The sequence below is a fragment of the Boleophthalmus pectinirostris genome, unplaced genomic scaffold (genome assembly GCF_026225935.1).
Source record: "Boleophthalmus pectinirostris isolate CB_2022bp ecotype Guang Dong unplaced genomic scaffold, ASM2622593v1 HiC_scaffold_8, whole genome shotgun sequence".
In the NCBI taxonomy this organism is placed as follows: domain Eukaryota; kingdom Metazoa; phylum Chordata; class Actinopteri; order Gobiiformes; family Gobiidae; genus Boleophthalmus; species Boleophthalmus pectinirostris.
The window spans coordinates 36137706-36156320 of NW_026571515.1; the positions used below are offsets into that span (position 1 = coordinate 36137706).

The following is an 18615-nucleotide window of genomic DNA, read 5'->3' on the forward strand; positions in this document are numbered from 1 at the left end:
TCTTTCTGGAACTGCTGCTGTCAGGTTTTTCATTTTGGTCTTAAAATGTTTGGATTAACCCACTTTACATCATCCTGGTGTTTTTATTTTGCTGTTCCATAAATCAATTCCTAATATGGAACTAGCTCTAAATTTGGTCCCACAACTGCAAGACTTGATGAGCTTCATTTGACTGGAGTTGAGTTTTTAGAAATTTTAGCTTTTGCCATGCCTCCCTTTTTAGTCAAATAATCCATCAGCAGAACAGTCTTTACTCAGCTACAGACCCAGTCTTTATTATTAAGGTCACGAAAGAATCAACTGTGGAAACATTGAAACAGACAAGCTAAAAGGCTATCGTGGTCCCTTAAACGAAACCCAGTGTTTGTCAGACTGATGTATATGTAGTTCTAATTTAGTATTGAGGACATTTTATCCACATTTATGTCCAGTTATGTAGAATTTATTGGTTTTATTTGGTCTGTAAATTTGATTAAATGACTGTAATACAGAGTCTAAGCTTTATATCAAGGTTCTGTTGGCTCATATCGGTTCGATTTTGATCTAATAGCCAGTACATCTCATATTGGCCTACAATATTGGCCAACCGATAAATCACTGGGGTTTTAACTACTGTAATAATTTTGTAGTTTTATTTTATACCCAGTTTAGCCCTAATTTAGACCTGAAATAGTCATATTACAGATCTGGTTTAGATGTGGCGTTACTCTGAAAGACAAACAGGACTGCTGCTGTCTCCAAGGAATTCTTATTGCTTTACTTGGAATGTTCCACAGCATGACATTAAACCTATCCATCTTATTCAGTTAGATATGTTTTTGCTGCTAAAAAAAAATCTATAAAAACATACTTTCTTGTGTTGAAGAGAGTTACTTGCCCTTAGATCTGACTTGTACCTTGGCCTGGTGGCATTGCTTGTCTCAGTGGAGATGAATAAGTTTAAAGTTTTAAAGTTTTTAAAACATTTGAGGCAAAGCAATAATATTTTCATTCACAAGCAGGTGACAGACTCTCCAACAAAAAAGTTACAGACTGCCCTGTTAAGTATACAGTGTTATTCACTGATGTTCAAGGGACATTTATGCAGTTGCGACAGCTCCAATAAACATAAAAAAAACTATAAACACAGTACAGATCATGCATATATGCTGTGATAAAAGTTCTACTAGGACTATGAAATGGAAGTTTAAAAGTTAACAACATATAAAAGCTCATAATAGTCACAGTAGCGGAACATGGGCCTTGTAAAGTTTGTTTGTGTCTGTTAATGGAGCACAAAATGTTTGGTCTAGTGTTTTCAATCCGCATTTCTATACTAAGAAAGAAACACGATACTCAGTACTGATTCTGACTGACTTATACTTATACTTATACTTTTTAGTATCAATACCTGCTCAAATGAATATCTAATTTTGATTCTAGTTTTATTAACCAGTACTGTCTAATTTTGGATACTTTTGAAAACCCTAACTAGAAGAATAAAATGGAAGTTTAAAATGTACCTTATTTTAAAGTTCCACTATGTAACTTTTTGGTTGGGGGTCCATCACCTGCTTTTTTATTTCTATGGATATGTCATTGCTCTGCCTGGAACGTTCCACAGTATGACATTAAACAACTCTTATTTAGATTTATTTAATTAAAGGTGGTTTTATACTCAAAAATACCTAATAAAAACAGACATTCTGACTGTGAGCGGGGTAGTCTCTCCACAGATCTGACTTGTAAGTTGATTTGGTTTGGTCTCCATGAAGATAGAATGATTTAATGCCATAATGTGAAACATTTCTTACAAAGCAATAACATCTCCGTGAATAAAAGAATTTGACGGACCATCCAGCAGAAAAAATTCCATGATGCACCTTTAAAAATGGTCCTTGTAAGTATTTCTGTGTCTGTCAGTGGAGCACAAAACATCTGAACCCACATCTCCTCCACAGATGTAAAAAACAACTTTAAATAGCGCAGTTTATTTCTTGTGTAACATAGTTTTACTCCACACACACACACACACACACACAAGGCGTACACAGATCCGGCGGGACCGAGCGCGCTGCCCCTCTAATGGAGCCCTGTAAGTGTGCTGACTCACGTTCCCTTGGAGATCCTTCAAAATGGCTCTGCCTGATCTGCGTCGTGTGGGCACTGTACACTCCAGTGGAAATGTCAGGACAGTAAAACACTTGGCTCCTAATATGTGTTTGAGAACGGGACAGGAAGTACTGCTATGGTCAAACAGGAAGTGACCTCATCGCTTTGTGGTGTTTACGGCAGGAAGAGTACACAAAAACTGTATTGACTTGCTTTTTTTTTTCAGGTCCTATATTAGGCTAAATTGATTCTTGTGAGTTTTTATCCATGTTATGATGTTGTTACCTCATTACAGACAGACCTGGAGTTGTGTTTTGTTTGATTCACACATGTTTGAGTAATCCTGCATTATTAGTCTGTCAAGTCGAAAGCTGAAAATGCTCTGTCCCATCTTGTGATGTCATGAAGTAGTAGTTTTAAGGTTAACAGAGCTACTTTTACCTTTAGTTCTGTAGAGATACAAGGGCTTAAATTAACCAAATGAGAAATCAGAAAATGGTGTAATATGGGTCCTTTTAAATCTCTGGAAGACTGATGAAGGTCCTGTATCTCATTTCCCCCCGTGCATGTATTGTATAAACCGCTCTTGAGGTCAAAATAAGTCTGCTGTGTGCTGTCTGCATCTAATTGTGAACCATTTTACAGAGTGCGCGTTATCATGCTAGTTGTTGTTAGTATTCCCGTCACAGAGAGCCATGTCAACACATCCCGCAAATGAAACTACACATGGCATCAGGTTTGTCATGATGCTGTGTACAACTTTGTATCATGTTTTTATATATTTATGGAGAATTGTTGTGATGTAGGCTGGATAGATCACTAAATTACTCAGACATGCATGGATGACATCTTCAGGCCTGTTTTTGATGAGGGAACAAAACAAGTAATGATGGAATGTAACAAAGTAAGTACATTTTACAGTGGATAGTTTTTACTTTTACTTCACTTCACATTTGAGAGCAGGTATCTGTACTTTTTACACCACTACATTTTTGAACTGAACTGAAAAGTAAAAGTATTTTTTATTATAGTTTAAGACCTGCTGAAAAGGCTGAGGGGTTATTTTAATGCATTCATAGTTTGAGCAAACACAAATATACAAATATACTAGATCACAAAGTTTACATGAAATACTTTGCTTTTTATTCTTGAATCACATTTTTAAACAGGCACTATAATACTTTTACTTGATTATTTTTTGCTGCAGTATCGGGTACTTTTACTTAAGTAACAAAATAGAGTACTTCTTCCACCACTGGTTATAACATGGTAAAAAAGCAAAAACAGCTCAAAAAAGTGGATTTGGCATAAAAGCGCTTCTTTAATTGAATAGAAAGGAAATGTTTTTTTGGAAATGACCTAATACTGTGGCTTTAAAGTAGGAAGAGGAAGAGGAGCACAGGTTTGGGGGGTAAACAAGTGCGGAGGTGTTGTTTTCAGAGAGACTTTTTTTTTTTTCTCTGTGTCAAACTGCACCTGTGGCATCTGTGCTCTTGTGTGTGTGTGTGTGTGGCTGGACAATTGAATTCACATCACCGTATCTGTCCCCGGGGGCCAATTAAAAGACACACGGTGGACATTTATTCACATAGAAAAACACACACGCACTGACAGAGATACAATTATATAATAAAAAGTTCTGAAATTAAGTTGAGAGCTGAAGGATGAGGACTATGGGGCGCACTACTTCATAATAAGAAGCTGTATGACGTCTACACTGTAAAAAAACATTGTGTAACTTTTCTGGTGGAGGTTCCTTCAAATGCTCTCCATGGAGATGTTTTTGCTTTGTCTGGAATGTTTCTCACTATGGCATTAAACCTTCCTATCTTCATGGAGACTAAACCAAGTTAGAGGTTAGATCTGTGGAGAGGCGACCACACTCACAATCAGAATGCCTGTTTTACTAGGTATTTTTGAGCTCTAAAGTAACCTGTAGTTGAATAAATGTGAAGGAGAGCTGTTTAATGTCATACTGAGGAACATTCCAGTCAGAGCAATGACATATCCATAGAAACAAGCAGGTGACAGACCCCAACAAAAAAGTTACAGAGTGCACCTTTAAGTTTGACGCCTCCTACTTTTGGATTAGTGGGTGACCATTTTAGTCCTGGTTTTAGTCCTTGTTCAGTCCTGGTGCTGACCTGATTCAGACTTGGTTTCATCTCAGTTCAATCCTGATTTAGCCCTGGTTTAGCCCTGGTTTAATCCTGGTTTAATTCTGGTTTAGTCCTGGTTTAGTCCTGATTTAGTTCTGGTTCCAGACTTGGTTCAATCCACATTTAATTCTGATTTCTGGGTCCAGAACTGGTTTAGTCTTGGTTCAGTTTTTGTTCACATTTGGCTTGATCCTGACTGTGTCCTCATATAGTTCTGGTTAGTCCTGGTTAAGTATTGGACCTGTATAGTCCGAGTTCAGTTTTGGTTTAGTCTAGAGTTAGTCCTTTTTCAGTCCTGGTTTACTCCTGATTCAGTCTTGGTTCAGACCTTGTTTTAGTCCTGGTTTAGTTCTGGTACATTCCAGCTTTACTTCTTATTTCTGGGTTATTAGTGGTTCGTTCTTGTTCAGACCTGATTCATTCCTGGTTTAGTTCTTGTTTTCAGGTACAGTACAGTTTAGTCTTTGTGCAGTTTTAGTTTAGTCCTGGTTTAGTTCTTGCTTTTAGGTACAGTACAGTTTAGTCTTGGTGCAGTCTTAGTTTAGTTCTGGTTCAGTCATGCTTTAGTCCTAGTTTGGTTCAGTCAGTTCCATGTGTTTGAATATTATTGTAGATGACGTTGAGCATTTACCTGTTCATTTGCATTATACAAACCAGACTGTAAACTGTGCGTGCGTCAGAGCTCCGGAGGTGTCTTTCTAAACGGGGTTTGGGAGTTTAACAACTTCTACAAATGCGATGGCCATTACACACAATGGGTGAGACATGTTTTAATTGGTCCTATACAGAGACAGGCAGAGTTACAGTAGTTACATTTACTTTAGTAACTTTTAAATACAATAGTACTTGTTAGAGTAGTTTTCAGACAGCATGCTTTTGAACTTGTACTTCAGTATTAATTTGTACAGTGTAACAGTACTCTTACTTGAGTAATATATTGTACAGTGTAACAGTACTATTACTTGACTATTATATTGTACAGTGTAATAGTACTCTTATTTGAATATTATATTATACAGTGTACTCCGTACTCTTACTCTCTTACTTGTGTAATATATTGTACAGTGGAACAGTACTGTTACTTGAGTAAAAGTATTTGTTCCTCTTCCCACTGTGAGTAAGTCTAAAGTGACAGAAGCTTTATGTGACAATATGAAATGACAATATCAAATTAAAACATTTGTTTTTCTTCAGCTATTATATTTTTTCGATTTTGTGTCTGTCCTTACACATCTTATCCTTATTCTTACGCTACGCTTTGTGTATCATTTAAAACCAGTCTGACCATTTTTAGCCCAAAAAATCAGCTACAACAAAAGCCTGTTGTGTTTATTGTACTGAAAAAACTGAGGAAAAACATCCTGTGAGCGTCCGTACCACGAGCAGGCTTACATATCCAGTAGTAGGAGGAGTAGTAGGAGTAGTAGGTGTAGTAAGTGTAGTAGGTGTAGTAAGTGTAAAGTGTAGTAGGAGTAGTCGGAGTAGTAGGTGTAGTAAGCGTAGTAGGTGTAGTAGGTGTAGTAGGTGTAGTAGGTGTAGTAGGGGTAGTAGGTGTAGTAGGTGTAGTAGGAGTAGTAAGAGTAGTAAGAGTAGTAAGAGTAGTAGGTGTAGTAGGAGTAAGAGTAAAGGTCCTATATTACCCAGAATGGACTCTTGTGAGCTTTAAGTCATGTTATAATGCTGTTACCTTCTCGAAAACATACCGGGAGTTGTGTTTTGTTTCATTCACACATGTTTGAGTAATCCTTTATTATTCATCTGTTTACATCTCCAAACAAAATTCTCTGTTCCTCCTTGTGATATCATGAAGCGGTAGTTTTCCAGTTAATAGCTCCTTTTACCTTTAGTTGTGGAGAGACTGGAAACTCCAGAGCTGAAATTATCCAAATGATTCTAGTGAAGGTGTATGGAGTTTAAAAACACAGTAGAGCACTTCCTGTATTACCGCATTACATCACATCACAAGGTGGGACAGGGTGTTTTCAGTTTGAGAGAAAAACTCAGCCTAAATCTGCAGGGTTTGCGTGTTTAAACATGCGTGAATGAAACAAAACACAACTCCAGATATGTTAGTGATGAGGAAACATTATAACAGAGATCACAGAAAATGGTCTAATATGGGCCCTTCAATCTTTCACATCATTCTCAAGAGAAAAGACAGGCTTTGTAGTCTTTTGAATCTTACAACATGAATATAACGTTTCCCACAGCTCAAAGCAGAGGAGAGCAGCCTGCCTCCTCTCTCCTCGTCTTTACTCCTCCTCCCCTCTCTTCCTCCTTTGCTCTCCTCCTCCTCCTCTCTTCTCATCCTCTCTCTCCTCTCCTCTCCTCCATGGTAACGCTGTAATGATAACAGCTCTACATGTGCAGGCAGCGACTCATTAAAACTAAAAGCAATTATCCCCAGCTCCATCAGCCTCAAAACTACTGGGCCACTGGAGCAGAAACAGCAAACAGCTCCCACAATGCACCAGCACCACTGCGCTACCAACAGTGTACTTATTTTTCATTTTCTTTTACTTGACCTTTACTGCTTTTCAGTGACAACTTTATGACGGACTTGATTGCTGTTTTAGACTCAATCTTTGACCAAAATCTGTTTCAATCCTAATTTAGTCCTGGTTTAGTCCCGATTCAGTCCTGATATAGTACTGGGTCAGTTCCAGTTCAGTCCTGGTTTATTTTTAATTTACACCTGTTTATTACTGGTCATTATTATATGTTTTGAATTAGTACTAGATTAGTCCTGGTTCAGTCCTGGTCAAGCTCCAGTTTAATTCCTGTTGAGCCCTGGTTTAGTCCTGGTTCAGTCCTGGTTCAGTCCTGGTTCAGTCCTGGTTCAGTCCTGGTTCAGTCCTGGTTCAGTGTTGATTCAGTCCTTGTTCAGTCTTGTTTAGTCCTGGTTCAGTCCTGTTTTAGTCCTGGTTCAGTCGTGGTTCAGTCCTGGTTCATCCCTGGTTCATCCCTGGTTCAGTCCTGGTTCAGTCCTGGTTCAGTGTTGATTCAGTCCTTGTTCAGTCTTGTTTTAGTCCTGGTTCAGTCCTGTTTTAGTCCTGGTTCAGTGATGGTTCAGTCCTGGTTCAGTCGTGGTTCAGTCCTGGTTCAGTCCTAGTTTATTCCTCAGTGACATTTCCCACTCCTTTGCCTCTGCTTATGCCCGGGGAGCTCTCATGACCTCTTTTAATCTGTTGTAGTCCTAGTTTAGTCCTAGTTTAGTCCTGCTTTAGTCCTGGTTTAATCCTGGTTTAGTCCTACTTTTAGACCTGGTTCAGTCCTGATTAGTCCTGGTTGAGTCCCAGTTTTAGACCTGGTTTAGTTCTGGTTCTGTCCCTGTTAGTCCTTCTTTAGTCTTTCTTTAACCTTTTGTGCTGGTTGATTTTTGTGTTATTTCTGGACTCTTCATTGCTGATTTAACCGATGAACTTTCCCTTTAATTAATACCACAATACTTCAAAACATAACATATTTTCTTTGGTGGTACTATAAATATTTTAAGAGTCACATCCCCCAGGGTCCTTCCTCTTTGGCACACAACAAAAGGGTGAAGTATGTGGGATAGTTCAGAGGCCAAAACACTTACCCCTCTTGGAAACTTTAACTCTTGGAGTCATTTGTTTTGCTTGAAGATACTTGACCCTATTTAAAGAAGACCTATAGTGCTTGTATCTGCTCTATAGTTATTGTTTCTGACACCTGTGTATTATGATGTTATCATTTTAAATCACAATATTCATCTAAAACGACATCAGAAAAGAATCATGTTCATTGTTAGAAAACTGTGGTGGGAGCTGAAGTCGCCATAAACGTCATCACAACAAAGTGCCACATGCTCCCTCCTATGGATAGCTGCACATCATGGTAGCGAGCAGCAGCTTTTTATTTTTTATTTTTTATTTGTACCAAAATGACTTCACAATGCTGCTGAATCCTACATTTATCTTCGATCAAGAAAGTAAAACTGGAGAAAGAAGCAAGTATGTCACAGCGGGCGTCTACCAGTGTTTTTGAAAACAAGGGTTGATCAGAGCAGTGATGACTCAAACATGCAGGAATGGGCAAATGAGAAGGGAAAACATCCATAACATGGTTAAAACCTCTAAAAAGTCAATTTTACCCCAGTACAGATTGTATTGACCTTTATTGAACCAGGATAGTCTCGCTGAGATTAAGAGTCTCATTTTTAGGGGAGTCCTGGTCCCACTGGGGACTGACTCTATTGTACATGTTTTTAGTGATAGGGGAAACTGGAGGACCTGAAGGGCACACAGGCACATTGAGAACATGCAAACTCCACACAGAAAGACCCTGCACCGCCCCAGAATCCAACCTAGGACCTTCCTGCTGTGAGGCGAGAACCCTGACCACTTTGCTACTGTGCCACCTAAATATATATTGTATAATCAGCTCTTCAGGTAGAAATGAATCCACTGTCTGCTGTCTGCATCTAATTATGAAATGTTCCTCCGAGAATCAGGAAGTGCACTGTTAGCATGCTTGTTGCTATTGTTACTGTGACAGTAAAACTTCAATCTTGCCTCTTGACAGTTGTGAAAAGCACTTAGAAAGTCAGTCACAAATAATTCAATGGCTCAGAATGCAAAAGGTAAGTGAGGAATAATTTTGGACCACTGCTGATATTAAAATTACAAACTTCATTTCGATACTAAGACTATCCAGACTTTATACTCAACACTGATTCCACAATTACCACGATATTAAAAACACACTCATAGTACTTTCTTTTCTGTTCGGATGCGGTCTTATATCTGTGTAATCGCTCAGTGGTCCAGGTAGGTTCCATAGTGGTCCATGGGTGTATACTAGTCAATGTGCTCTTATACTTGTTCTGATACAACTCAAGATCATTCTAAACCTGTTCAGTAAAGGTTCAGTTCTGTCCTGTGAATGTGACTTTTTTAGTATTGATACTGTTCAAGTGAGTATCGAGTTTCAATAGTAGTTTTACAGAACAAGTTTGTGTATCTTTACTCCTGTTTTGAATGTGAATCCTTGCTGTATACGTATATGCAGATGATGGCAGTAGTGGGCGGGTGGCGCGCTGGTCTTTTGTTCAGTTGTAATTAGGGCAGAACTATTAGCAGAACAGTGCCATTAAACGCGCTGCTGAAATAGAAACAGTATTATTCCTAACGCTGGAGGTACTTGTGTTTTCATTCATTAAGACGGGCCTTGGACTGAGACGAGCTGTGCAGTTTATGAGGGTGATTCTACCTCAGGCTGACTAAATCTTAGGCTGTAATGTTCTGAAATCACAAGTATACCTGGAGTTAGCCTTGTCATGATAACAAATTTTGAAGATGCAAATGTTTTTTTTCCATGGAGATGTTATTGCTTTCTCAGGAATATTTCACAGTATGGTATTAAACCTTTCTATCTTTATGGAGTCCAAACCAGACCAAGTGACAGGTCAGATCTGTGGAGAGGCGACCCCGCTCACAGAATACCTGTTTTTCTAGGTATTTTTGAGCAATAAATGTAAAAAGTAGAGCTGTCTAATGTCGTACTGTGGAACATTCCAGGCAGAGCAATGACATATCCATAGAAACAAGCAGGTGATGGACATATTACATGTTACATAGTAACATCTTTAGACAGTGAAATATAGGCAATAAATGACAATATTTAAATTAACTGATTATACAAAAAAATATTCTAAAGGCCCTATATAACACTAAAAGAACTTGTGAGTTTCAGTCATGTTATAATGTTACCTCATTAAAAACATACCTGGAGATGTGTCTTTTGAGTAACCCTTTATTATTACCATATTTTCCGCACAATTAGGCACTCTGGATTATAAGGCATCATAGAATGGCCTATTTTCAAACTTTTTTCACAAATAAACCGCACCGGACTTTAAACGAAACACAACAATTGGATGGGTCAGTCGGAATTGTTTGTCGCGTTCACGGTGACTCTGGGCTTTGTTCAGTTGTGGCGTGTAGGGAGGGTGCTGTCTGGGACCGCTGGATTGTCGGCGTGTTCGCAGTGACTCAGTTGTTCAGTTGTGGCTAGAAGTGGCACATTGCACTCGCTTTTTCAGTTCGTTCCTCCATTCCATTCCTCATCCGCGTGGAGTGATGAGTGTGGCTGCGGGTGTTTTTTGCTGCGCGGTCGCTGTCTGCTCCGTGCGTGTTTGCGTGCGCTGCGGGTTTTTGATGGGATTGGAGGCTTAAGAGCGCGCCCAATAGCCCGGAAAATACGGTAGTCTGTTTACATCTCCAAAGATCAAAACACTCTGTTCCACCTTGTGATGTCATGAAGTTGTCAATTTCAAGTTAACAGCTCCTTTTAGCATTAGTTCACTACAGATTGGCAGTTCCAGGACTGAAATTATCCAAATGATTTTAGTGAAGGTGTATGGAGCTTGAAAACATAGAGGAGCACTTCCTGTATTACCATATGACATCACAAGGTGGAACAGAGAATTTTGAGCTTTGGAGATGCAGATAGACTAATAATAAAGGGTTACTCAAACATGTGTGAATGAAAAAAAAACACAACTCCTGTTTTTAATGAGGTAACAACAACAATTTTCTTTTTGAGAGAATAATGCACCTTTGTAGGATGTGTGTGTGTACGTGTGTCTACTTATGTATGATAAATATTGAGCCCCCAAAATAGTTGTCATTTATTGAAAGATTTAACAAAAATAGGATTTTTCTGACCAGTATTGCGATTGTGGTTACTTTTGTGATGTCCTTGTGATTTTTGTTTATTTTAGTTGTGTTTTTGTTTCATTCAAAGCTTTAAAGCCCAGGTACTGTCTGTCTCAAAATGACTACACTTAAATGTAATTCACTAGCTAGGACCACGCCAACGACGACATAGTGCGAAGAAGTTTATTGATAATGTACGAAGCAAGGCAAAGATGGCTGGGTTGAGACTATGGGTGGGGGCTCCGTCTCAATCTACAATTGGCCCAGCCAGAACGGGACCCCCCTTGTAGGGGTCTTATGACTGAAAGACAAAATAGGGGATGGGAGGGTGGGGTCGAGTTAGCCAAGACAAACTAGGATGATGGGAAAGGCTGCTACATACAGGCTTCTGGGAAATTAGAGGCGTGGTCAAGGTGAGTTGTGGTTCGCTGGTGAGAGGAGAGGGCGGCTGAGGCGTGGTCCTGCTCCTGAATCTCAGTTAATCGTATTAACTACATTTATTGCTGTGTCCTTGGGCAACACTTTTCCCCCACTTTGCTTTTGTATGATCGTGGTTTCTAATCGAGTGGTGGTGGTTGCAGTGACTCACTTTCGTCTGTCCCAGGGCACTTCCTTTTTGGCACACAACAAAAGAGTGAAGTATGTGGGATAGTTCAGAGGCCAAGACGGTCACTCCTCGTGGGAACTTTAACTCTTTGATTCTGTTATTTGTTTTGCTTGAAGATTCTTGACCCTCTTAAAGAACGCATGTTGTGCTTGTGCCTGCTATAGTTGAAAGAGAGAGAAGATAGAGAAGAGAAGTCATACAGTAATCTATCTAAACTCTTACAGGTGTAATGGTGTCTGTGGTCCCTGTATTCACCTGTCTGTCTCCCTGTCTCTTTTTCAGGTGTAATGGTGTCTGTGGCCGTGTGCAGATGATGGATGTTGAGGCGTCCTACTCAGAGTTCATTACGTGCGATCGTACGGGCCGGAGGAACGCAGTGCCCGACATCGGCGGGGAGGGCGCGGTCGTGGCCAGCACCAGCCAGCTCAGCCAGGACCTGGAGGGCATGGACCTCAAGAGCAAAGGTCAGAGGCATGCTGCATGTGTGAATGGGGCTACGTGTGTGAGTAGGGCTGCATGTATGAGTGGAACTGTGTGTGCGTGGGGTTGAAGAGGAAGGGTCCACTGTCCTGGCTGATGATGTCTTTTTCATATCAATGGCCTCCTTTATCCAGCATTTAAACAAGAAGCAACCTGTAGAGCTTATAATACCTTAAAACAGCTGGACCACCATGGCTGATCATTTTGGACAGAGGGCAGGGACACATAACTCCTCCCAGGCCCAGGTCCAGACCAAACTGAGGGAGCATATGAGTGTCAAAGGAGTGCAAAGGCAATGCGCTTCTATTAAGTGTCCTTATTTTACCTTCTTCAAAGGAATGGGCAAACACCACCACTTTCTCAAACTATTGTGAAAAAATTTCAAGTTTTATTTACTTACACTGACATTGAACTTTGTGCCAGTTTTTGTTTCATGTGGATAGGCCCAGTAATTGCAGAGATATGAACCACAAACCAGGTCAACAAATTTGCAAGCTGACAGTTACACAGCAAATTCCACCTTCTTTTTGACCTGTCTCCAGCTCTGTGCCCATATGATGCTATTTTATGATCTGTGCGCTATAATCTTGTTTCCTCATCACAAATATACCTGGAGTTGTGTTTTGTTTCTTTCACTCATGTTTAACACAAATCCTGCATGTTTAGGCTTAAATCTTCTCTCAAACAAAAAAACCTCCGTTTCACCAGAAAACCTGTTTCACCTTGTGATGTCTTGTGGTAATACAGGAAGTGCCCCACTGTTTTTTAAACTTCATACACCTTCACTAGAATCATTTGAATTTTGAGCCCTGGAATTGCTAATTTCTGCAAAACAAATGGTAAAAGGTATTAGGATTCGTTCGCTCGATGGTAGGTGGGTACATTTTTATTCAAACAATCGCTGATATTTGGTCATGACTTGTGTAATGCACCAAATCTCCTTGGGAAGAAGGGCAATAATGTCTTTCCCCTTGATAAATTTCACCAAGCATTCTCTTTGTTCTGGCTTTAAATTCTCGATTTCGATAATTGTTACCAACACAGAATGTATGGCTTCATCTACATCCATCTCAACCGCTTTTTTAGTGTTGTGCTGTACCACAAAAGGGACCCAGTCATGGCTTCACGCCTCTTTGCTTATTGGCCGATGCACGGCCTACAACTTCTTGCAAACTGTCTAGTGTATTCCGATTCCTGACCTAGTCACTGGAGGGAAATGAAATTGAGCAGAGGCACTAGGTGGCGCCAGCCTGGCTAGTAAAAGGTAGCTGTTAACTTGAAAACTAGCGCTTCATGACATTACAAGGTGGATCAGAACATTTTGAGCTTTGGAGATGTAGACAGACTAATAATGAAGGATTATTCAAACACATGTGAATGAAACAAAACATGACTCCAGGTATGTTTTTGAGGAGGTAACAACATTCTAACATAGTCTAAAGGTTAGAAGAGTCAATATTTTGCTTAATATAAGACCTTTAATCTACAGGGAATCTATAGTGTTCTGATGTCACATGAATGCAAGTGATTCATCATTAAATCTATGTGTTGCTCTTATTTCTCTACTCATTGTATCACTGTTGTTTTTTGTCTTTTGTTGTTGTTTCAGGAGAGGACCCGGGCGCCTCTCCAGCCCCTGCAGCTGAGGGCTCCTCCGGCTCAGACGCCCAGGACGGCGGGGGTCCCTCTTAAAGCGCCCTGGGTTTGAATGGAGAGGCTTTCCACCCCAGGCATTTGAACACGGACACACTCCAGATGTCCTCAGACTAGCAGACCACCTCGCTCACTGCCAGCTCAAGATTGCCTCATGTGCAGATCCAACTAGACTGTCAAAGAGTGGAACTGAGTGGTATAAAAGGGGCGGTTGCAGATATATTTTCCATCACAGCGAGTAGATTTGAGTGATTCGAGACTTAAACAAAGAACTCTCAACATGCTCAGATTTGGAGATAGCGTCATTAATCATTGGTTTTGTCATTCTTCGTGTCCGTGTGCGTGCTGTGTGCTACCCGTCCACTGTCCAATACCTGTACTTTATTTTCTGTATCTTAGTTACCATTTTAATGTTGTGTACGGACTTCATATTTATTGCTAAATGTTTGGTGATAACTTTGTGATAGCATTTTTCTTTGTGTAATAAAAGACGTATGAATCTTGTCTCTGGTTTCAGAGCGGCTGTTACTTGAAACATACACACAACATTCATTTAGAATGTCATATAATGTTGGACTGGGTTTTATAAATAATTCTTGTTTAGCCCTGATATAATCCTACTTGGATTGCATTACATTGGTTTAGTCTGGATTAAATAGTTACTCCAATGTTTTATCTCTGGCTTACTCCTAACTTAAACCCTGGTTTAGTCCTGGTCTAGTTCAGTCCTGGTTCAGTTGGAGCAGGTAGGAGCTGGTTTAGGCTTAAATCAGTGCTTGCTGCAGCAGAGCTGTAAATGTTATTGTTCTTGTGTGTACATTATAAAGAATCAGGAAGTGTGTGTTTACATCTGCACCTGGCTCTGTCCCAGGCTCTGTCCACGGCTCGTCCATCTCTTTATAAGGGCCTCAGAGGACACAGGAGCCTAGAGACCTGTGTGTGTGTGTGTGCATATTTAGTCTCAGTTCTTCTTGCAAACAGAAAACACTCTGTTCCACCTTGTGATGTCATGTGGTAATACAGGAAGTGCTCCACTGTGTTTTTGAACTCCACACACCTTCACTAGAATCATTTGGGTAATTTCCTGGAACTGTCCATCTCTACTGTACTAAACGTAAAAGTTAGCTGTTAACTTGAAAACTACCTGATTTCATAAAGTGGAGCAGAGCAGGTTTGGGCTAAAAAATACTTTGAAAAATGTGCATTCTATTTCGTACTCTGAGCGGGGTTGTTTCTTCACAGATCTGACCTGTAACTAGTAACTCTCCAGGGAGAATTGGATAAGATTAATGCCAAAGCAATAACATCTCCATGGAGTCAAACAAGTGGTGAATGCACCATCAGAAAACTTACATAGCGCACCTTTTAGATTTTCCTGTACATGTTGCCTAGTTTTTTATATTGGTGAAGTCTGTAACTGTAATAATAGTCCATAGTTCAATAATATAGAGTAGTCATGATTAGACTAATACAAATAAATAACATCTTTATTTTGTTACATGAAGCATCTGCATCTCTCACACGCACTTATAGTGTAGCCTTTTATTGTTCAAGGTGTCTTTATACCAATACATGTGCTCAAAATACATGTAATAAATATGTGTAATGAAGTATTGTGCATTTCACAGTCACTAGTGTGGTGGTACAGGTGACTCTAGTGCCACCTAGTGGCAAAATGAAGGTTTGGTTAAAGCTGTATTACCATAGATCATATATACTCATATTACTACACAGGACTTAAGCACCAGACTAGGAACACTGAATACATCTCTGTTTGATGCACAGTTTACACCAGAGGCAGGGGCATGAGGTGGGACAGTTTCAGTGGGTCAAGAAGTGTACCGTATTCAAAATGACTTTTTTGTCATCATTCTAATCAAAGTTTGCCATTTCATGCTACTAGGTCACACCTTACTTACTTACCTTATTTAAAAATGTATCTTTTTGTTCGTGTTGCAGTTTGGGGTCAAATATGTGACTGTCCCTGACCCCTGGGTGTAAACACTAATAAGAATAAGGTTTGAAGATGGATCTGAAAATGAACTTAATGAACACTGAACTTGCTTGTTTCATCTGTTGCCGTGCCTTTTAAAATTAATGTAAACTTAATACAAAAGTACAAAATACTGACAACAAAATTCCCTTGTGCTGTACATTATTTGAGGAAAAAATGAGACCGTCACCTGCAGCAGGAGACCAGGATTTAGCCCAGTTTTAATCTGAGTTTAGTCCATGATGAAGTCCTACTAGTCCTATAGCTACATGTTTTGATTCATTAAGTCCTGGTTTAATTCTGTCTAGGTTTAATTCTGGTTTAGTCCTGGTTTAGTCCTGGTTTAGTCCTGGTTTAGCCCTACTTTAGCCCTGCTTTAGTCCTGCTTCATGGTCTCACTCAGAACATTGGGAGTGTAACTGTTAAATGATTGGATTAGTGAATAGTGAAATCTCCAAGGTCTCTAAGCCAATAAAGGCTTGCTTCTGACAGATGTGTGGGGACCAGAATTGATTTGTACAGAGTGAATACAGAGCCCTCTGCTTAAGATGAGACTAATGTGACCCCAGAAGGAAAAAGTACAAAGAATATGTCTGTGTAATCCCTCATTCATGCAGGTAGATTCTGTAGCCCCCCCCAACTGCCAACTGGTCTGACTAGGGTGCGTTCACACTTGCACAATCACCTCATCAAAACTAGAAATTAATTATGACTAAAAACAGAACCAAATCTGGACTAAAAATGAGGACTAAACCAAGACTAAACCAGGACTAGACAACACTAAACCAAATCTACATCAGGACTAAACCAAGTCTACATTTAGACTCAAACTGGGCAACTAAAACCAAAAATATGAACAGAGTATATTATATTACCATCCATCCATTTTCTGTGCGAACCCATAGTCCTTAGACTAGACCTGGTTTTGCCCTGGTTTAGTTCTGGTCTAGTCCTTGTTGAGTCCCGGTTTAGCCCATGTTTTTGGATTTTATCAGGTATGTATCAGTGGAGGGCTCTGTATTTTATTCTATAGGCTTTGTCTGAATAAAACAGGAGATAGATATGTGTTATTTCTTTGGTTGAAGTCCCTGTCCTTTTATAATGTTTCAAAGGTTTGGTTTTAAAAGGCAGTGCTCTGGATCATCCCATAGGCTTTGTACAGAGACTGGACCAGCTCCTTCTTCTCCTCCATAGGCAGGAAGCAAGACTGGGCTGCACATATGTTCTGCCAAACAAAACAATACAGAAAATTACATGTTTTTAGCAATGGAGTCAATTTAGTGACTATAGATATGATAGTAGGATACACAAGGATTTTATATCTGAATAAGTCAATTGTAGATGGTTCGCCCACTCAATAGTTGGCAACAGTCCCAGGGCCCTGTAAGAGTTTTGAGTGCCAAATGGAGGTAGAAAGCACTGTACAAATGCAACCATCTCTTAAATAGATTAAATAATAATTAACATAATCTATTATTTTATGAATGCAAAATTACTTAAATGCAGAGAAATAAAGGGTTAATTAGTAAATGTGGACACGTTTGACAAAGCTGGTCATATAATATAGTCTATTAACCTTGCACAACAAAATGGATTCTAGGTTCAAAGTTGGACAGAACAACTTCAGACTATTTTAGTGAAAATACAAACTATATTTAGTTTGTGAAAAACATGCATTTTTTCTCCCCAAAAGTATACTGTATCTGCATTGAATATGGCATCACTTTTTGAACTATATACAGTATCTGGTCTAAATGATCTCATATATTTCTCTCACCAGGCGTTGGAATTCCTGCTCGGTGAAGCCCATGTACTGCATGGCGGTCCTGTAGTCATCATGGAGACTGGTGTTAAAGATCAGGGGGTCATCTGTGTTCAGGGAGAAGTTTGCCTTATCTTCCCTAAAACTAGGAAGTTAAAATAAACCAGGAATGAGGAGATTTTACTATAACAACATTTAACATACTATATTAAAGTGTTAAATACTTTTTTTTAGCATCTCTGGGGGGTCATTTGCTTGCCTCATCTTGCTGGAATGTTCCATAGTATGTATAAACATATTTATTTTTAGGGCTGCAAGATGATTTACAGTCAGACTGTAATTGCAATTTGAATGGACACAATGACCAAATCCCAAAAGCATTTTTTGAAGTACCATCATTTCTAACATAAACCAACTCTCTTGTGTTATTTTACATAAAAACTGTTAACCCTGGAGTTCTGAAATGTGATTCTTGCATTAGTTTGTCAGTTCAGATTTCTGTCTTTTTGACAATTCTTCTGGACGTGTTTCAAACAAAGTCCTATTATTGACACATAATATCAAATTGCAATTACACTGCTTATTAGAAAAACTTAGACCCTTGTCTTTCAGTTTTTCAAAAACTTTTTTTAGTGCCATAAATATTTGATTTGGCTGTGTTCTGCTTGTGTCCATGGAAATTTTTTGCCATATTGTGGAATATTTCAGGCAAAACCACAACATCTCTGAGGAGACTAGATGTTCTTAGACTCATTTTTTTCACTTAGTGCTCTTTAACCAAGCATCATTGAAAATTAAAAAGTGACTCACGTGATGATGGGGTGCTTTGTGAAGTCTGAGCTGCAGGCACCAGTGAATTTACTGGAGATAGGACACATCTGAAACAGAGAAAGAATCACATTCTGTAGTGCTCCTATGCTCCACTAGAGGGCAGCAGGACACTATACTCAGACTGCAGACCAACAGATGGGACTTTAAGCACAATTACAACGTATGTAATAATGCAATACTATCAATCAAACTTTATTTGTATAGCACTTTTCATACATTTGAAATGTAGCACAAAGTACTTAATACTAAATAGTAATAGAATAATAGCAATTTTTGCAAGCTAAGCACCATCTTTAGAGCTGGGAAAAATGAAAATCAGAGAAACGTGCAATGTACTCTCCATCCTTATATCCACATAA

General features: G+C 39.3%; 2 protein-coding genes across 5 annotated transcripts in view; one reads left to right on the forward strand and one right to left on the reverse strand.

The window, feature by feature from the left end:
• Positions 1–14176, forward strand: part of pkig (protein kinase (cAMP-dependent, catalytic) inhibitor gamma) — a 46746-nt gene extending 32570 nt beyond the window's left edge. For 3 of the 4 annotated variants that reach the window (XM_055166257.1, XM_020917972.2, XM_055166258.1), the window contains 2 exons: positions 11820–12001; positions 13627–14176. In XM_055166257.1, the coding sequence (XP_055022232.1) occupies positions 11848–12001; positions 13627–13709 (237 nt within the window). In that variant the 5' untranslated portion in view covers positions 11820–11847 and the 3' untranslated portion in view covers positions 13710–14176. Of the gene's footprint in view, positions 1–4963; positions 5009–11819; positions 12002–13626 lie in introns of those variants that run through there. The other variant, XM_020917971.2, reaches the window with a different exon arrangement.
• A 1021-nt stretch (positions 14177–15197) lies between these two features.
• Positions 15198–18615, reverse strand: part of ada (adenosine deaminase) — a 34738-nt gene continuing 31320 nt past the window's right edge. Inside the window, exons 9-11 of the mRNA XM_020917941.2 lie at positions 18236–18303; positions 17441–17570; positions 15198–16888 (exon numbers count right to left, since the gene is read on the reverse strand). Coding sequence (XP_020773600.1) covers positions 16784–16888; positions 17441–17570; positions 18236–18303 — 303 coding nt within the window. The 3' untranslated portion in view covers positions 15198–16783. The remainder of the gene's footprint in view (positions 16889–17440; positions 17571–18235; positions 18304–18615) is intronic.